General features: G+C 46.4%; 1 protein-coding gene across 3 annotated transcripts in view; it reads right to left on the bottom strand.

Annotated features, from left to right (window-relative positions):
- Positions 1-21,217, bottom strand: part of PPM1D (protein phosphatase, Mg2+/Mn2+ dependent 1D) — an 86,599-nt gene that overhangs the window by 49,772 nt on the left and 15,610 nt on the right. For all 3 annotated transcript variants that reach the window (XM_075589623.1, XM_075589627.1, XM_075589628.1), the window contains exon 2: positions 15,861-16,086. In XM_075589623.1, the coding sequence (XP_075445738.1) occupies positions 15,861-16,086 (226 nt within the window). The remainder of the gene's footprint in view (positions 1-15,860; positions 16,087-21,217) is intronic.

The raw sequence follows: 21,217 nt of genomic DNA, 5'->3' as shown, positions 1-21,217 counted from the left end.
AGCAGGCCCCCAACGTTAAACAGAGGATAAGCCGGGAGAGGAATAAGCAGCTGTTACAGAGCAGGACAGCAGGGGAGGAGCACGCTCAAAAACAGACAACGGAAGTAAGAAAGACTTCCGGGTTAGACCACTAGAGCACGCGACTCCATGCTCTGTCTGTGTAACAGCTGCTGATACCTCTGCCGGCTTATCCTCTGTTAAACGCCGGACCAGGCATGGGGGAGGAGTGGGGAAGAGAGGTGATTGGGGGGTGGGGTGGGGGCATAGAGAGGCGATTGGGGGGCGTAGAGAGGCGATGGGGAGCGTAGAGAAGTGGATGGGGGGTGTAGAGAGGTGGATGGGGGGCGTAGAGAGGTGAAGGGGGGGAGAGAGCTGTGTGAATGCCTGCTTATTTAGACTTGGGAGAAAGACTGGGTTCTCAAACAAAGTAATTTCTAGTCGTGAGCTTGTATTTAACATTTTAGTTTGTCCCACAGCTTGAGAGTGTGGGAAAGAAATCGGTAGCAATTTTTGATTGGGTAATCTGGCTCGACGTGGAAGACAGAGTAGTTTAGATCTATGGGAAGAATCTGGAATGCTTCAAGGGCAACCCATTTTCTAAGATCAGGGTTCATGTGCCTGGCCTGCACTACTTTGTAGTATGATAGCAGGCATGGGAGCCCAAGTCCTCCCGCATTAGAGAGATTGATTAAGATAGGTCTTCTAATTCTAGGTTTCTATTCCATAGAAATCAAGTAATGAGATTATAGTTTAATGATATCTGAATTTATAATAGTGATAGGGAGGGTCTGGAAGAGGTACAGTAGTCTGGGAAGCAGATTCATTTTAACAAATTGGACACTACCTATCCACGAAATATTACATTTAGTCCAAGTTTGGAGGTCCACGCTGAGTCTTCAGTATTTAGGGGTAATTCGCTTTATAAAAGGGAGTTATAGTCCTTACACAGAAGTTTTTAATAAAACATTTTTTAAGTGAAACTTCCTTTGAGGCACCAAATCCGTTTTCCAGGAAGCGGACGTAGGTTATGGAAGTGACGTCAGTGCTGGCAGATGAGGTCGTCGGGCTGTGCACGTGCAGAAGCAGCCCTCACAACACTTACCTCACCAACAGTTTGGTCATCGGCGGCAACCAGCACAAGCGCTGAGGCCGGCAAAAGCGCTCAGGAGGAGAGTGGTGGCGCCAGCGCAGATCTTTCACAGGGAGAGCCGTCCCAACCAACACACGCGTAGGATCTCTAGCCACAGCCAGTGCATGCGCAGCAGCTTGCTCGGCGCACATGCGCAGTAGCCGGCAGCTCAGCGCACATGCAACCCTTGCCCCCCCACTTTTGAAAACACACACAGATAAATAGAAGTGCAAATAGCTAAAACGGGATGTGTGCCGAGCACACATGTTCTTAGACAAACCTGTTTGCGTTTTGTCACTGAAATTGTTTTGATTTTTAATTTTAAAAAAAAATCACCATCACAAATACAATTGCTGTGACAAAACAGTGACAAAAGACAAAGAAGCTTCACTTAAAATGCACGTGCTCGGGCCCCACCCCCTTCACCAAGGGTAGGATTGAGACGAGCAGCATGTAGTGGAATTCATTTGAAGCGAGACAGATCTAGCTTTTCTTCAAGTATCTTAATGTTGCCACGGATCGTCATCCCACTTTTACCTGCACCAGATTCTATAACCCTCTAGTGTTGGCTTTAAATATGCATCAACACCAACAGCTAAACCAACCAAAAAAATCTGCTGGACATAAAATGTAAGATCTGCGCTGTACAGCCTGAGCGGTTGTATTAGTTTATGCAACATCACTGGTCTAATGTCATCAGCCACGTTCTTGTTTAAACATGCGAAAGGAATTCAACTTGAGGACTTTTGATCATGCCAGGTAAAGCCCATCGGAGAGGAGTGTGTTTTACCAACCTAAGTTAACTCTCCAATGCATTAGCCCTGTTCCTCTCAACATCTGCAATCAATTTAAAGGAGAAATCCATGCAATATCCTATGTGTGTTTTTTTTTCTCCAAATAACTCTGTTCTGTAGTAATAAATAATACTTACATTTTTTTTTATATAACTCCATGCTATTTTTAAATTAGTTTTAATATACTGAGCATCCTTTGAGTTATAAAGCAGGTTTTAGCCTATCTTTGCAACACTTTCCTGTTCGGGAATTTTTGTTGCCAATATTCCCAGCAGTGTAAGCTGTAAACTAACAATACATTTTTTTTTTTTTTTTTAAATGCCACTTGGATTGCCTCCAACATTCAGCATCGTTACTGAATATGCCTCACTACTTCGAACAATAATTAGAGAGGAGAAAGAAGACCACTGAAAACAAGGCTACAGATACACAGAACATCAAAGCATATTGGAAATTATTCAACGCTTTGATTGGATATGCAATTTGCCTACAAATTATCTTTAGGCAGAAGAAGAAGAAAAAAAATCGTATACAAAAGATAACATCTAAAACTAAAAATATGTCTTCACCAAGTATGTTTTTTTCTTTTTTTCTTTTTTAATGTATGCTATTTTTCACATATTTTCAATAGTTATGTTTATACACTATGTTTTTAGATTTCTTGTTACATGTCCCTGTTAGTATTTGCCGAGTGACTGACGTCACGATACTTTACATACAGGCATACCCCGCATTAACGTACGCAATGGGACCAGAGCATGTATTTAAAGGGAAAATGTACTTTAAGTGAAGCACTACCCTTTTCCCACGTATTGATGCATGTTCTGTACTGCAATCATCATATACAAGCATAACTGATGTAAATAACGCATTTGTAACAGCCTCTATAGTCTCCCCGCTTGCGCACAGCTTCGGTACAGGTAGGGAGCCGTATTGCTGTTCAGGACGTGCTGACAGGCGCATGCGTGAGCTGCCGTTTGCCTATTGGGCGATATGTCCTTACTCGCGAGTGTACTTAAACCGGGGTATGCCTGTACAGAGATGTTAGTGTGAACATCAATAAAGTTTTTCCTTTGGAATGGCCAATAAAGCTTGTGTTCAAAGGCTGTTCACTCTTGGGCTGCGATCCCAGTCATGTCTGTGACATGCGCGCCCGGCGGGAAGGGCAGCGCGTGCACAGCGCTAACTGCGATCTGCGGGAGCTTGCGACGGGAGGGGGCATGGTCAGGGATTTGCGGGGGCGTGCCCATTACGTCACGCGGCTGGTTCGCCCCCATTGGGTGAACCGCCTGGGTGGGGGCGTGGCCACGCCTCCATCGCAAGTTTTAAACTCAATTTCATTGAGTTTAAAAAATCTTGCAGTACGGCGCGGCTGCACCTTCAGCGTGAAGGTGCGTACTGGGCCCTTCCCCATTGAGGGGCGGTGCTTACACGCACAGCGCACGTCGCGCCGTGCGCTGTGGCAGTGACTGGGACCGCAGCCTTAGAGGTTGGAAGAACGCTTGTTCAGTGTAAATAAAGTTATTCAAGTTTGGTGCACACACTTCACCCAATTAGAGGCTCCACATGAAGGAGCAGGTAGCGGATAGGTTGAAGTTCCGTGACATCACTCACTGGCGCGAACGGGACCGGTATTTAGGTACTGGGTTTTTTAGCAACAGTATACACCTTGATAAAGGGCATACGGCCCGAAACGCGTAGGTGTGGTGCTGTTGGACATGTCTGGGGCTTTTCTGTCTGATCCTGTTATGGAATAAAGGATTATTTTTTTTTTTTTTTTACTTAAATTTTTATTAAACATTTTTTTTTTCATACAAAAGAAAAATTAACAAAACATATAACATATAAAAGGGGGGATAGGGGAGGGGGGGAAGGGATAGCATTTGTAAAAATATAGCGTTGTACACAACAATTTAACTGTCACATATATCACTCTGTTCCAAGTATTCTAATCTATGTATGGGGATATACCTGCGTGGCGAAACCAAGGAGCCCAAATCTCAGAGAATTGTGAGGTCGAGCCATTCAGAAAGGCTGAGAGTTTTTCCATATAAACTATATGCCAGATTTTATTGTTTATTTGGTTTAAGGATGGGGGGGCAGGTTGTTTCCAATTTTTGGCAATTGTACACCGTGTAGCATTTAACATTTGGGTTAGTACTCTAGCTTTTTTTCGGGGAATATTGGCTATTGGCTTGCCTAACAATATATATACTGGGTCATGTGGGACAGTGATTTCTAGGATCTTGTGTATTAAGGTGAACACTTCTGTCCAAGTTTGTTGGATTTTGGGACATGACCAGAATATATGCAGAATATCCCCAACTTCGCCACAACCACGCCAGCATAATGGGGAGACCCCTGGGAGAAAAGAGTGCAGTTTGGCAGGAGTCATGTACCATCTGTATATTAACTTGTAAATATTCTCTTTTATAACAACGCACGATGAATTTTTGGAGGCAGCTTCCCAGATGTCTTTCCAAGTATCAAGATCTATACAGACATTAAGATCTTTTTCCCAGGATACCATATAGTCATCGGGGGTTTGGTTGCTCTTGATAGAGGATAAATTTTGATATACCCTGGAGGTAATGCCCTTCATATGGGGCTGGTGTAGACACCAGTCTTCAAATAAAGTCAAAGCCTGGGGTTGACCTGACTTGTAGACTGATTGGATATAATGCCTAACCTGGAGAAATCTGAAAAAGTCGGCCGTGGGGATGTCATAATTCGTTTGTAATGAAGCGAATGGGGGGACTTTCCCTTGAGTGAGAATATCCTTGACTCTCGTGAGTCCTTTTTGAACCCAGGTATGGGAGAGCGGGTTTTCTGTGTAAAAAGGAAGGGAGGGGTCCGAGAATAGGGGTTGCATGAGGGAAGGGGAACCAGTTAGTTGAAACTTGGATTTGAGGGAGTCCCAGAGATTACAGGCAAAGGATATCACCGGGTTCTTGAGACTCTCGGGTGGTCTAAACTTTTTGATGAGCCAGAGAAGATTTTTTATTTTGCATGGGGAACAGATCAAATCCTCTATCTCGACCCACCTCCTTTCGGTTGTGTTTGAATGCCAGCTAACAAGTTGCCCTAATTGAGCTGCTCTATAGTAGTTTTGTAAGTTCGGAAGAGCTAAGCCTCCTTCTAATTTGGACTTATAAAGAATATCTTTGCGGACTCTAGGTCGCCTGTTTTACCAGACAAATTTCAAAATTTTCTTCTGAATATTGTTTAGATCTTTCTGACAGATTTTAACCGGGAGGGTTTGGAAGAGGTAGAGGAGTCGAGGTAAAATGTTCATTTTAATAGTGGTTATTCTCCCAAACCAGGATATTATATATGGGTTCCAATTGGCTAAGTCCTTGACTATCTGCTCAAAAAAGGGTTTAAAATTTGCGTTGTATAGGGTCGAATAATGTTTTGTTAGTTGCACCCCTAGATATTTAATATGGTTCGCATTCCATTTAAAGTCAAAATTTAGTTGGAGTAATTTTACTAATTCTTTAGGGAGGTTTAAACTAAGGGCCATGGATTTGGAATGATTAATTTTATAACCTGAAAGTGAGCCGAATTCTGATAATACATGGAAAAGGTTAGGGAGGGATGTGAGGGGTTTTGAAAGTGTCACTAGAATATCGTCCGCAAAAAGAGCTATTTTGAATTCTTCCTGGCCAACAGAAATACCCGCAATATTGGGGTTCATCCTTATCTGGCATGCTAATGGTTCTATGGCTAAGGCAAACAATAAAGGTGAGAGCGGACAACCCTGCCTGGTTCCATTTAATATTGGAAAGGGGTCAGACAGAGAGCTGTTCGTCCTTACAGTGGCCGTTGGTGTGGAGTATAGTGTGTTTATACTATTTAAAATTTTGGCTGTGAATCCCATCTGCGAAAGCGTAGCTGACATAAACTGCCAATCTAATCGATCGAACGCTTTTTCAGCGTCTAAAGAAAGTAATAGAGATGGGCACTTCGTGAGATTTGCTACATGTATTAGATTCACTGTCCTCCTTGTATTATCAAGGGCTTGTCTGCCCAGGACAAACCCCACCTGGTCCGGATGAACCAATTTAGGGAGGATACTATTTAATCTGTTGGCCAGAATCTTTGCGAATAGTTTTAAATCTGTATTTAATAGCGAAATAGGTCTGTAGCTAGAGCACAGCAGGGGATCTTTCCCCTCTTTGGGGATTACCACTATGGTAGCTTGAAGCATGTCTCTAGGAGGGGGAGCGCCTAGTGTCATCTCATTGAAGACTTTGGTAAGAAATGGGAGGAGAGTTGTGGAATATTTCTTGTAATAAAGATTAGAGAATCCATCCGGACCAGGGGCCTTCCCAATTTTCAGGGATTTTATTGCTTCCATAATTTCCAGGGGCTCTATAGTTTTTTCAAGGTTTGTGATGTCGTTTGGGTCTAGCGTGGGGAGTCGGCATTTTGCTAGATAATTTCGAATTTTTATTGCTCTTTTCTCTTTAGCCGAGTCCCCCACTGGGCCTGGTAGATTGTAAAGGGATGTGTAGTAGTCCCTAAATGCATCACTTATGATTTTGGGGTTGTGAGATACTGAGCCATTTTTAGTGTAGATGTTGTGAATTTTAGCCTTAGCTTGTTTTTGCTTTAATTTGCGTGCCAACATTCTATCTGCTTTATTACTTTTTTCGTAGTACTTCTGTTGAGTCCATCTTATAGCTCTTTCTGCGTTTGACACTAACAAAAGGTTTAGTTCGCCCCTCACTGAGATTATCTGCCTGTAATTTTTCCGAGATGGATTTGACTTGTGGGTAGATTCTAGTTCTGATAATTTTTGTGTTAGTGTTTCAATTTGTTTTGTTTTTTCTTTTTTTTTCTGAGAAGCCAGGGCAATCAGTTTGCCTCTTATCACTGATTTGTGGGCCTCCCAAAGGGTAAAAGAGGAAACCTCTGGGGTATTGTTTAATTCAAAGTATTGGGCCAGTTCTTTTTCTATTAGTTGGAGATTTTGTGGGTTCAGTAGTAGGGATTCATTCAAGGACCACGACCTTGTTTTATTTTTGGACGCGAGGCCAGCCAATTTGGTTATAAGCGTAGAGTGGTCTGACCAAGCAGAGGGGGCAATTACTGAGGAAATATTATTGCTAATTTGTTGGTCTATTAGGATATAGTCAATTCGAGAATAGCTATTATGGGGGTGAGAGAAAAAGGAGACATCCTTTACATTGCTATTGACTAATCTCCAGGAGTCTACCAACAATAGATCCTTGGTCATAGATACAAGTCCCCGAGTGGGGGGGACTATTTTTTGTGGCGGGGGGGGACTGGGAGATTTATCTAAATTTGGGTCCATAATTGCGTTTAGATCTCCTGCTAAAATTAAAAGACCTTTCTGGACAGAGAGAATTAAATTTGTTAGTTCCTGGAAAAAGGATTCTTGATTTTCATTGGGGGCATAAGTGTTGACTATTGTTATATCAGTGGAGTCCAGTGACCCTGTAATAATTAGAATTCTCCCAGCGTGATCATTTTTAATTTTGTCTACTTTGAAGTTTAAATTTTTATGGAAAAGTGTTGCTACGCCATTTTTTTTCGTGGGAGCTGATGAGTGGTAGATTAGGGGGTAGTCATTGCTGAACAGCAGCGACTGATCCTCTTTTTTCAAATGAGTTTCTTGTAGCAAGATTATATCTCCTGCCAGTCTTTTGGCTTCCGAGAGAGCAATACGTCTCTTTCGGGGGGTGTTTAAGCCCTTGGTGTTTTGGGATATTATATTAATCGGCATGGTGGTGGTTCAAGGTTCTATAATACAAATGAACAGAGTGATAACTTACATACAGCCGAAGAGTCGGTACATCCATCTTTGGAAACAATCTGGTATGGGAACATATTCAACGGAAGATATACATATTATCACATGGTAGTGGCAAATGCTTGCAAAACGTGGAGGAGGGGAGGGATAGAGAGGGAGGGGAGGGGTAAACCGAGGACCCCGGCTTCCAAACCTTGTTTGGGGGGACCAGCCATGGTAGGACCCGTGGTGCAAGTCTCTCGCACTCACAGGTTAAATGAACGTGAGGGGGGCGGGCAGTGGCCCAGCGGCTTGACGTCGCAGTGCTCCGTTGTTTAGGAGCTAAACTTTCGAAAAGGGAAAACAAAATCACCCCATAGAGTACGGGGTGGGTTGTGTGTGTGATCTTACACATCAGGGAAATAAAAGCAAGAATGGGGGGCATTAAACGTTATAACTGTTTACAGCAACATGTCTTTTCTCAATTTTAAAAGCATTGAGTAGGGTTGACTGGCAACTATAGTTTGGCAGACTCTGCATTCGTATTTTACAGGGGGAGAGGGATAAATAACATGGAAAAATTACCTAAAACGTAACCTTTAATATTTTAACCTGTACTAAAGAATTGGTAGCTGAACTTTTGGAGACCAATTCTATTATAGCCAACATATAAACTTATATTACAAATACAATTTTGTCTAGAAAACAGTTCCAAACAAACATTGTATGTCAGTCCTATTAAGTGTTCGGGTTAGTTCAAACTGATTGTCCAACTTTGAATGATTCGAACTTGTGGGTAACTTGGGAGAATAGTTTCACAATGAACAAGGAAATAACCTAGATTTTGGGACTTGTCGTGGTCATTGTGGCTTGACCGAGTTGGTAGATGTGTTCCAGGTACCTCAAATGTTGGTTAGTTTTTAGGTGGGTTACTGGAGTGGGCCACGTCTCGGTGAGTACCTTAAGTCCAGACCACGTTGTGGCTTGTCTGCCATCTTAAATGGGTGTTAAGTAAGTATCCAGCTCTAGTTCTTCAAGTGGGTTGGGTCTTTGCTCGCCCAGAGGTTGGTGTTTTCACCCATGCCTGGCGTTGTGCCTTAGGTGAATGACGAGGCTTTTGAGAGGCCTCCGGATCCTCTGGTTCGAGTAAGCCCAATGATCGTAGTTTTTCCTCACCTTCTTCAGGTGAGAGTAGGATGTACATCGTCTCTTGATGAGTGAACAAAATTTTGCACGGGAAACCCCAGCGATAGCGGATTTTATTGTTCCGCAGTGAGTTGGTGATCTGCGTGAACATTCTCCATTTATTCAGCGTGGTTTGAGCCAAGTCCGGGAAGATGAGGAGTGGAACATTATCCTGCTCTATCTTTGGGGTGGTTCTAGCGGCTCTCAGTATTTCTTCTTTAATACGGAAATAGTGTAGGCGAGTGATCACATCTCGTGGCTTTGCTGGGTCTAGGCCTTTCGGTCTAGGAAGCCTATGGGCTCTGTCCATCTGAAGTTTTTCATCCGATGTTTCGGGTAACAGGGACATGAAAAGCCGAGTGAGATAAGCCTCCAATTGGGCATTGTCCACTTCTTCCGGGATACCTCTGATCCGCAGGTTATTGCGTCTTGACCGGTTCTCCGTATCTTCCAGTTTTTCAAAGATAGTTTTGACTTGAGTTTTTAATTCCTCGATGTCTTGCGTTTGGGTCTCCTGTGCCAGGGCGGTGTTATCCACTTTCTCCTCCAAGTCCACAATGCGGTCACCTATGGACGCAATCTCCTCTCTGATGCTGCGGCGGAAGCTCTGCATCTCAGAGTGGAAAGAGCTTTTTAGTTCTTGTACAAACCCCATCATTTCTTTGCGGGTAAGTGGAGCGTCCGTCTCTTCTCCAGAGTCTAGATCTGAATCTGCGTCTCCGCCTGCGGTAGACGCGTCTTGATCTTTGGTATTTTGTTTTTTGAAGAAAAGGGATGCCTCACGTCTGGCCACCGTTTTTTTTTGTTTAGTGGATGGCATGTTTGTTGTTTTTTCTTGGTAAGTTTTTTGACTTTGAATAGAGCTGAATATATTTAGGTGATGTAGCACAAAAAAAAAGCAAAAAAAAAAAGAGAATAGTTAAATTGGAATAAGCCCCCTCATTCCTATGGAGACCTGATCACACAAACATTGGAAGCGGTTCCATGGTTGCTTTTAATTGAGCCTTTGTTCCATGTGATTTTGCTCTCCCCCTTCTCATCTGGGCCGATTTTAGAGACTGTACTGGGCCCAGTGGAAAGTTAATGGAGGATGTTGGGACTCCCAGTGAAGATGGTTTGTAGGGGAGGGAGAGTGGGTGAATTTTCATTAACACTTTCTTCCAGCTCTTTATTTTCAGTGTCACTTTATCTTTTATTTACTTAGATGCAGTTTGTGCTGTTTGGGAGGAGCAAGGTGGCCGCCAACCACCTCTCAGGATTTTTTATTTTTAACCCTTGAGCCTCCTCCCGTTTTGTTGGCAGTGCGCTGCCTATTTTTCATCTTTTTTCTAAAACTTATAAGGGACCTTTTTACGATTCCTGCTGTAATGCTGCACTCTGGAGATGTTTGCTTTATTAAAAATAAATATAAAAACACTTTTAAAATGGCTGCTTAATTACTGTTTCTCAGGATAAACTGACAAGGGAGAAAAACCACTGAAGGCGGTTTACGGTAACATTTTTTTAGTCCCACATATTATCCCAAAAGGGATTCCCCTTTAAGGGACATCTCACTTTTTTTATAATAATAATAATAATAATAATACCAACACACACACACACACACACACACACACACACAAAAATATATATATACACCCGTTAAGATTTGTAGAATATATATTGTAAAAAAGACACAAATCACCAACGTTTCGGACCCACAAACTGGACCTTCCTCAGGGTAGTGCGAGGAAGGTCCCATTTGTGGGTCCGAAACGTTGGTGATGTGTCTTTTGTACAATATATATTCTACAAATCTTAACCTGAGTGCTGTCTGCTAATTCCCGTGAGAACGGTATCGTATGTTTATCTGCTTATTATGGGACATGCACCTACCCTATTATGCTTCATTGGAGTGCCGGCTGTTCATCTTTCTCTACACATAAATACAGACACACAGACACACAGACACACAGACACACAGACACACAGACACACAGACACACAGACACACAGACACACAGACACACAGACACGCCCTTGAAAGCATAATTGGAACTGGTGATTTCAGTATTTATAATGTACGTAGCATCTGAACTACTTGCAGTAGCTAAAAAAGCAGCGACCAACAACAAAATATAACAACCACTTTTTACTTAAGCATTGTTTCTTTTAAATTATTAAAAAGTTATCCGCCATTTTCCAAGTAGCTTTCTACTGTTTTCCATCAACAAATGGACAATGTTCAGGGGACAACAGATCCAGAAGTGGTCCCTTGGTCCAGATTATAGAAATCATTCAGTTAAAATACACAAAAATAAAATGGACACACACATCAACACCCCCATTAAAGACCTTATCTTCTGATCTATAGGTTGTGAATCTGTATGTTTCCTAGTACTGTACCACTGCAGTGGGTGTCAAAACTAACTGGAAATTTGGCGTTGCTGTCAAATGGCAGTCCTGTGACATCAGGTCAGTCCCTTCTGTCAGGGGAAAAAAAGAAGCAAGCCATTTCCGGAGAGAGTGGCACCAGAAAGCAGGGATGTCGTACATAGGGTGACCACCCGTCCCCCTTTTGCCGGTACAGTCCCGGTTTTTCGGGAGCTGTACCGATTTTCTGTGTGTACCGGAAATGTCCCGGATTTTCCTCAATGTGTCCCCATTTTTATTTTTTTTGTCCCCGGCGGTGCGCGAGTAAGCTGCGGTGCGCTGTGCGCTGTGCGCGAGTCTGCGGCGCGGAGGAGGAGACTGCAGCAGCCCGGCTGGTAAGTATTTTTTTTTTTTTTAATGCCAACCCCCCCACCCGGCAGTTTCCTACCTTGTTGGCCAATCCCCAGCGTCCCGGCATTAAGCCCCGCCCCCCGGCATCATCCTTCACCAAGGACCGGCATGTGGAATGGATGGAAGGAAGGGTGCCTGGGGGCGGGGCTTCCGCTTCCTGTGGCAGAGCACACGTGGTGTGTGTCTCTGCCCGCGGCTCCTGGCTCTTCTGCGCGGTGTTTCCCCCCCTCTGCCCGCCCGGGGGGATAGGAGGTGGGTTTTTTATCCTTTGTCTCCTGTCCTGGTGCTCCCTTCCCCCTCCCCCCCTGTCCCCTTGGTTCGGGAGATGGGCGCGGGGGCTGGCAGTGGTGGCTGCGCGGTGTTCCCCCATTCTGCCCCGGGAGCCCGTGGCTGCCCTCCGGGGGAGGGGGGGCGGCGGCAGTTTACCTTTGTGTCCCGGCGCTCCTATCCCCCCCCCCCCCCCTAGGTGCGGGAGATGGGCGCGGGGGTGGGTGCAAGGGGAGGTGGAGAGCCACCTGCTCGTGGCTGCCTCTGTACTCCAGTCTGTGTGTGTGTGTGTGTGTGTGTGTGTGTGTGTGTGTGTGTGTACCAGTGTGTGTGTGTGTGTATGTACCAGTGTGTGTGTGTGTGTGTGTGTGTGTGTACCAGTGTGTGTGTGTGTGTGTGTGTGTACCAGTGTGTGTGTGTGTGTGTGTGTGTGTGTGTACCAGTGTGTGTGTGTGTGTGTGTGTGTGTACCAGTGTGTGTGTGTGTGTGTGTGTGTGTGTGTGTGTGTGTACCAGTGTGTGTGTGTGTGTGTGTGTGTACCAGTGTGTGTGTGTGTGTGTGTGTGTGTACCAGTGTGTGTGTGTGTGTGTGTGTGTGTGTGTACCAGTGTGTGTGTGTGTGTGTACCAGTGTGTGTGTGTGTGTACCAGTGTGTGTGTGTACCAGTGTGTGTGTGTACCTGTGTGTGTGTACCAGTGTGTGTGTGTGTGTACCAGTGTGTGTGTGTGTGTACCAGTGTATGTGTGTGTGTACCAGTGTGTGTGTGTGTGTACGTGTGTGTGTGTGTGTGTACGTGTGTGTGTGTGTGTGTGTGTGTACCAGTGTGTGTGTGTGTGTACCAGTGTGTGTGTGTGTACCAGTGTGTGTGTGTGTGTGTGTACCAGTGTGTGTGTGTGTGTACCAGTGTGTGTGTACCAGTGTGTGTGTACCAGTGTGTGTGTACCAGTGTGTGTGTGTACCAGTGTGTGTGTGTACCAGTGTGTGTGTGTACCAGTGTGTGTGTGTACCAGTGTGTGTGTGTACCAGTGTGTGTGTGTGTGTACCAGTGTGTGTGTGTGTGTACCAGTGTGTGTGTGTGTGTGTGTACCAGTGTGTGTGTGTGTGTGTACCAGTGTGTGTGTGTGTGTGTGTACCAGTGTGTGTGTGTGTGTACCAGTGTGTGTGTGTGTGTACCAGTGTGTGTGTGTGTGTACCAGTGTGTGTGTGTGTGTACCAGTGTGTGTGTGTGTGTACCAGTGTGTGTGTGTGTACCAGTGTGTGTGTGTGTACCAGTGTGTGTGTGTGTACCAGTGTGTGTGTGTGTGTACCAGTGTGTGTGTGTGTACCAGTGTGTGTGTGTGTGTACCCGTGTCTGTCTCCCCCTCTCCCTCCCCCTCTCTCCCTCCCCCTCTCACCCTCACCCTCTCACCCTCACCCTCACCCTCACCCTCACCCTCTCACCCTCACCCTCTCACCCTCACCCTCTCTGTCTCTCTCACCCTCTGTCTCTCTCACCCTCTGTCTCTCTCACCCTCTGTCTCTCTCACCCTCTGTCTCTCTCACCCTCTGTCTCTCTCACCCTCTGTCTCTCTCACCCTCTGTCTCTCTCACCCTCTGTCTCTCTCACCCTCTGTCTCTCTCACCCTCTGTCTCTCTCACCCTCTGTCTCTCTCACCCTCTGTCTCTCTCACCCTCTGTCTCTCTCACCCTCTGTCTCTCTCACCCTCTGTCTCTCTCACCCTCTGTCTCTCTCACCCTCTGTCTCTCTCACCCTCTGTCTCTCTCACCCTCTGTCTCTCTCACCCTCTGTCTCTCTCACCCTCTGTCTCTCTCACCCTCTGTCTCTCTCACCCTCTGTCTCTCTCACCCTCTGTCTCTCTCACCCTCTGTCTCTCTCACCCTCTGTCTCTCTCACCCTCTCTCTGCCTCTCTCACCCTCTCTCTGCCTCTCTCACCCTCTCTCTGCCTCTCTCACCCTCTCTCTGCCTCTCTCACCCTCTCTCTGCCTCTCTCACCCTCTCTCTGCCTCTCTCACCCTCTCTCTGCCTCTCTCACCCTCTCTCTGCCTCTCTCACCCTCTCTCTGCCTCTCTCACCCTCTCTCTGCCTCTCTCACCCTCTCTCTGCCTCTCTCACCCTCTCTCTGCCTCTCTCACCCTCTCTCTGCCTCTCTCACCCTCTCTCTGCCTCTCTCACCCTCTCTCTGCCTCTGTCACCCTCTCCCTGTCTCTGTCACCCTCTCCCTGTCTCTGTCACCCTCTCCCTGTCTCTGTCACCCTCTCCCTGTCTCTGTCACCCTCTCCCTGTCTCTGTCACCCTCTCCCTGTCTCTCTCACCCTCTCCCTGTCTCTCTCACCCTCTCCCTGTCTCTCTCACCCACTCTCTGTCTCTCTCACCCACTCTCTGTCTCTCTCACCCACTCTCTGTCTCTCTCACCCACTCTCTGTCTCTCTCACCCACTCTCTGTCTCTCTCACCCACTCTCTGTCTCTCTCACCCACTCTCTGTCTCTCTCACCCACTCTCTGTCTCTCTCACCCACTCTCTGTCTCTCTCACCCACTCTCTGTCTCTCTCACCCACTCTCTGTCTCTCTCACCCACTCTCTGTCTCTCTCACCCACTCTCTGTCTCTCTCACCCACTCTCTGTCTCTCTCACCCACTCTCTGTCTCTCTCACCCACTCTCTGTCTCTCTCACCCACTCTCTGTCTCTCTCACCCACTCTCTGTCTCTCTCACCCACTCTCTGTCTCTCTCACCCACTCTCTGTCTCTCTCACCCACTCTCTGTCTCTCTCACCCACTCTCTGTCTCTCTCACCCACTCTCTGTCTCTCTCACCCACTCTCTGTCTCTCTCACCCACTCTCTGTCTCTCTCACCCACTCTCTGTCTCTCTCACCCACTCTCTGTCTCTCTCACCCACTCTCTGTCTCTCTCACCCACTCTCTGTCTCTCTCACCCACTCTCTGTCTCTCTCACCCACTCTCTGTCTCTCTCACCCACTCTCTGTCTCTCTCACCCACTCTCTGTCTCTCTCACCCACTCTCTGTCTCTCTCACCCACTCTCTGTCTCTCTCACCCACTCTCTGTCTCTCTCACCCACTCTCTGTCTCTCTCACCCACTCTCTGTCTCTCTCACCCACTCTCTGTCTCTCTCACCCACTCTCTGTCTCTCTCACCCACTCTCTGTCTCTCTCACCCACTCTCTGTCTCTCTCACCCACTCTCTGTCTCTCTCACCCACTCTCTGTCTCTCTCACCCACTCTCTGTCTCTCTCACCCACTCTCTGTCTCTCTCACCCACTCTCTGTCTCTCTCACCCTCTCTCTCTGTCTCTCTCACCCTCTCTCTCTGTCTCTCTCACCCTCTCTCTCTGTCTCTCTCACCCTCTCTCTGTCTCTCTCACCCTCTCTCTCTCTCTGTCTCTCTCACCCTCTCACCCTCTGTCTCTCTCACCCTCTCACCCTCTGTCTGTCTCTGTCTGTCTCTGTCTCTCTCACCCTCTCTCTGTCTCTCACCCTCCCTGTCTTATTTTAACTGCCGTATACCTACACCGAAGTAACCTACCCTTCTTTCTTCCAGATCTGACTCAAGTTTCACACGGGAGACCTCGAAAGACAGGTAGGGAACACCTCCCCTCCAGTATAGTACCTTGAGGGACTGCGGATCAGGTAAGATCCCAGCTGCTTTAGAAATTGTGAAGAGGGGGCATCCAGACACTGGTTAAGGGGTTCAGAATCATTCACATCTGGGTTTTTTTTGTTCGATTAGTGAGGTCAACACACACACACAACTATGTAACAAAGACTAATGGTCGTAAGTATAAGTGTACTACAATAAATAAACTTATGTAAAAAAAAAAATGTCCCGGTTTTTCATTTTCAAAATCTGGTCACCCTAGTCGTACAGCCAAAATAGGCTAGGATGTATTGTGCGGAGAACACAGTCACTCCAGTAGACTTGAGAATGTCAGGAGCATAAGGGCTGTTACCTGCCACCAAGGCCTTCAATCCGCTCCCGCTCCCTGGGTAGCTCAGGTTTGTGGTCCTGCGTCACCTCCACGGCCTTCACTGCGTCTTTAGAGCTGCTCTGAACCCCAAGGACAACACCAGAGTCTCCCACGTGAGCCACATACATCTTGTTGCCGCGGATGATGACCACGCTGGCCGTGGTTCCTGAAGTGCTCGGAAGGCCGGTCATGGTCTTTGGCCATTCAGCTGCAGAGCAAAGAAAGAACATGAGGATGCTTACTTTTGTATCAAAATTCATACAATTTTCTCCCCATTAACTTATTTCTATTTTTATTATTTACCTGAACCTTCATATGTAGGGGCTAATACAACCGGATGCTTGATGGCAAAAGATAAATATAACTGCCAGCAACATGAATGAGTAAGGAGTAAGTTGCAATATGATGTGTGATTCCTATTCTTACTCATTGGTCAGCATTGACGGCACTAATGTTAACCTCATAATTTGTTGGGTGACAAAAAAAAAAAAAAAGAAGAAGAAGAATATATACATATAATTTGAGGAAAATGTTGCATTAAAACTGAACTAGCAGTTCCCTGAACAGTTAATAAAGCACACACACGTGACTAATTGTTGCCAGCAGATGGCAGGTTTAACATAAACTGCAACAACTTCCTAATTCCAAGGCCATGCTAGGCGCGCATACGACGGAATGCGTGGCGTCGCACGTGCTTGCAGCAGAGGCAATTTGTGGCCTAGGGGAAGATGCGATGGGAGGCGTGGCGTCACAGAGCTTGTTCGCCCTCACTGGCTGAACCGCTCGTGTGACCCGGGAGTCACGAGACAATATTTAAAAAAAATTGCCTTGCGAAAAACTAGCCGCGCTGGCACTCACATGGACATCCGCATTGACTGCCTGTGTTTTGTTTGCGGCGCTAGACATCATGTGCGCCGTGATTTTGCACTTCGGTGGTACATCAATGTTCCAACAAACATCCACCTCCTCCACTCATGTAAAATAATAAGGTGCCAGTTGCCATGATGTTGAGTGGCAATCAAGCAGCTAAAAGCTAAATAGAAGTAGAATGAAACACACAATATTGAAAGTAAACTAAAATAAGCACCTTTGTGCATATAATTTGGGCAACATCCTGATGTTCCCAAAACAAGGGTCAAGACATTATATTTATTTGGGTTTGTTGAGAGTGTTTGTCTTCCTGAATGAAGGAGAATGAGCAACGTCTACATACGTGCCCCTTTACTAAAAATTAGAATAACGAACAAGAACACCAAAATACAAAAGCAATAGAAATAACATTTGCATCATTAAATGTTATGTAGGATAAAAAAGGAACCACGTGCTCAAAGCACAGGTGCTGCATATGGACTTTGGGCCATTGGATATACAACATTGCCCTAATTTTGGGTTGACCCCCCAAAAATAAAAAAATAATTAAAAAGTATGACCACTTCTATGCAAACTCAGAAACTCATGTCACCAATTTAGATTGTGCATTTCAAACAGGATGTTGGCCTCAGGTTTCAGTTATCATAAGGTATCTTACATTGAAAAAACCCACCAGGCAAAAATAAAAAAAAATTTAAGCACCCCTCCCTCTGTCACTCTCTTCCCTCCTCTCCAACTGCTAACTATCTCACACTCAATCCCCCTCCCTTTTTAGCTTGCCTCATGGGAAATGTGGGACTGGGGCGAGGCTTCGGGTCCCACATCGGTGGGAAGCTAGGGCCACACAGGCAGATGCAGAAGTTAGGCCCGATTTCTGAGCGTGCCCAACTTCTGTCGCCAACTGGGACATGGGTACACTGGCGGGGTGGGTTGGCATGAGGGCACCGCAGCCCGACATTGGTTGGGTCCGACACCTGGACATGCCCAACTTCAAGTGCCGGCCATTTCCCCCCCCCCCCCCCCCCCATATACATTGCAGGGGTTTGCAGTACTGGGTTTGCAGTAGTTTAGTTACACTCCTCCTGCAGAGTGCACTCATTTTATTGCAGCTCCAATATATGTTTTTCAAATTGAGATGGCATCAGCCAACTCACTAGATCCAGTATATACATTTGTTCCCAATGTCAAGTTTTCTTATCCTCGTTGAATAGTTCCTTGTGAAATATAAAATGTTAAGACTCCTACGGATACTGTCCTAAATTAACAACTATAACATCAGGCCAATGATAATATGAAAAGCTGTAGAGGGCATAAATCACATAATCCTACAGGTGGGACATGCATATCATGATGCACATTATCCTGAAAGTTGTTGCGGGCTCACAAAATCAATCAAGCTATCCTCCTGTCAAAAGATGGTATTTGAAATGTTGCATTCCTTTGACAGGGGATAATCAAATCGTATCTATAACTTTATTTCATATAGCGCTTTTCTCCCAATGGGACAAAGCGCTTAACAATTACAGTATAGCGCTATACACAGGATCTAGGTTTTTGGTGCCCGAGCCACAGGGAGATAAAGTTACTTGCCCAAGGCCACAAGGAGCAGACACCAGGAAATGAACCATGTTCCCCGGATTCAAACGCAATGTCATTGTTTAGTCAGTGTCGTTTACTCACCGAGTTGCTCCTTCTCACCCATATTGCAATGTAAAGCACGTACGTCATCAATACATAACATGTTGTTACCCCTTAGCTGCCAGAAGGATAAGCAAAGCATTGCAGAGCAAATTATTGCTACGGGTTAAAACAGGCCACAACATCAGCTCTTCTAAGAGGTTGTCTCGCTTGCAAAATTCCTCGAAAAACATAAGAGCAATAGCTTTTGCCCTTCTTTACCTTCTGTGCATAACCTTCACTAAAATCACATAATTTTATTAATTTATAGTATTGCCATCCGTAAGCTACACCTTGACCTGACATAACCTGTTATACACCTTGAAATTATAGCTATGAACTAGAGATGATAGCTTTTGTGTGATGTAAACCATGCCTGGCCTTCTTGTGACTTCACAAAAGTACTTGTGAAATCATTCCAATACAGGCATGTCCTAACAAGTATTCTGCCAGCCAGCCAAGAGCACTGCAAGAGACAAGCAGGCAGGTTTAGTTTCTATGGGAAAAGAAATTATGTACTTACTGTGAAGCAGAGCCGTTTTTTTTAGGCTACATAATTATACTGAGCCTATGAACTCCTTCCCAGCTAGCTGGGCATTCAATTAATTGCTCTTAGTTTAAAAACAGCAATTGTCCACTTCTGGCTTAAGTTTTTTTTATTGTTTTGTTTATAAACCAGGATGGGAACCAACGCGGTTCAACTCCAGGGGCCCCCTGGTTCACAAGATATTGTAACAGTAAAAGTATTAATAATATAATAACTATTTCATATACATAGCGCTTTTTTTCCTAGTAAGGCGTTGGTCCCGCTGCTTCCGGCGGCACGCGCAGCCGCGGACCAGCAGCTCCTTTCCTCCAGTCTGGAGGTCCCCGCTGGCTCCTTCCGACGTGGCTGACTGCGTGCTGTGACGCGTCAGCTAGCCGATGCTGCAAGCTCCTAGTGATTTGCAGCTCTGACGCGTCACGTGGTGTGGCAGTCAGCCAATGAGGGAAGGAGGGGAGGGAAGGAGCTACGGAAAGGAGGTGGATTGAGAGGGGAGCAGGGAAGGAGCTGCGGGGGAAAAGTGTATGTATGTGTGTGTATATGTGTGTATGTATATATGTGTATGTATATATGTGTGTGTATGTATATATGTGTGTATATATGTGTGTGTGTATATATATGTGTGTGTGTATATGTGTATATGTGTATATGTGTATATGTGTATGTGTGTGTGTGTGTGTGTGTGTGTGTATGTGTATGTGTGTGTGTGTGTGTGTGTGTGTGTGTGTGTGTGTGTGTGTACCACGGCAAAAAGAAGTTACCGTTCTGTCCCTGAACGCAGAACATTCTTGAAACTGGAATACCCCAAGCTCGGGTAACATTTGAGAGATTTCGCCACAATACAGGGAGCCAATGAGGGGGCAAGGGGGAGGGAGGTTGCGGCCAGCTTCTGCTGCTGAGCGGCGTGGTGTGTATAGATGCTGGTCAAGGCTGCAGTGTGTCCCAAGCCCTCTGGCAGTCAAGGGTTAAAGATATGGCCGTACTTGGCGACATATTCCCTGGTAGGAGGCAGCAGCAGATGCACGGGAGGAGGGGGTTGTTTGTGCAAAAGCATGACAGCTCCGTCTGGAATCCTGTCTGCTGCCGTTTTGGCCACGCCCCCCAACGCCAAAAACCGGCTCCTTAAAGACCGCATATAGTGGTCAAGTGCCTCTCCACGCGCCGCCTGTCTGCAGTGCGGGCGTGTGGTCTGAGGCAGCGGGACCTTAGACTAAGGCTAAGGCCCCGCTCCCTCCGTCAGCGCTCCCACACTGTAGACAGGCGGGGCGCTGACATACACAGACCGCGATATGCGGTCTGTAGGGAGCGGGAGCCGGAGCGGGAGGTGGGCGGGAGTGGGAGGCTTGAGCGGGAGGAGGGCGTGGCTTGAGCGGAGGGACCCGCTACTCCCCCCCCCCCTCGGGCTCGGGCTGGAACTGCTGATCACAATGTAATCACAAGCAACACACACACACACTCATATACACACGCAGGCACTCATACACACACACACACACACAGGCAGGCACTCACGCTGCTTTCCCTCCACACTCCTCCCCGCTCCCCGAAGCCTCTCCTCCTCCCGAAGCCTCCTGTCCTCATTGGCTCACAGCCACACCACATGACGCGTCCAAGCTAGGGATTACAATTCTCTTGTATCCCCTAGCGGCTGACGCGTCACAGCGTGTAGTGAGCTGTGCAGCCAGGGGGGACTGGGACCGGCTCGGGAGGATTCCCCTGCTGGTGGGGAAAGCCCGTGCAGCCGCCCGCGCCGCCGGGCGCAGCGGGTCCCAGCCCTAAGATTCAAAGCGCTTCCCAATTACAATACTGTATAGAGCACGCTACGCAGCACTGTACACAGAATTTCCACACAGTCCTTGCCCATGAATTTACAATCTAGGTTTTGGTGACAGAGGCACAGGGAGATAAAGTGACTTATCCAAGGTCACAAGGAGCCAACACTAGGATTTAAACCAGTTTCCCCTGCTTCAAACTCAGCATCATTCTCAGTCATTGTATTTACTCACTGAGCCACTCCATCAAGTGGCGTTGATACTACCTGGTTTTTAGAGCCCTCACATCACACGGATAGTCAGTCATTCATCTGTTACGGCTTCCTATTGGTTTCCATGATGTGGAAGATTTAAACCGCCATATTATTTCCCATGGGGAGGGTGGGGGTTTGTGATGAAGAGGTAACCAGGCTTACTAATAAAGGTTAAAAAAGCCCATTTGGTTACCTCTGACCCATGTGTTGGGGTTCAGGAGT

The sequence above is a fragment of the Ascaphus truei genome, chromosome 3 (assembly GCF_040206685.1).
Source record: "Ascaphus truei isolate aAscTru1 chromosome 3, aAscTru1.hap1, whole genome shotgun sequence".
Classification (NCBI taxonomy): domain Eukaryota; kingdom Metazoa; phylum Chordata; class Amphibia; order Anura; family Ascaphidae; genus Ascaphus; species Ascaphus truei.
The sequence above is the reverse complement of the archived record's forward strand: the minus strand, read 5'-3'. Positions and strand labels throughout refer to the sequence as shown.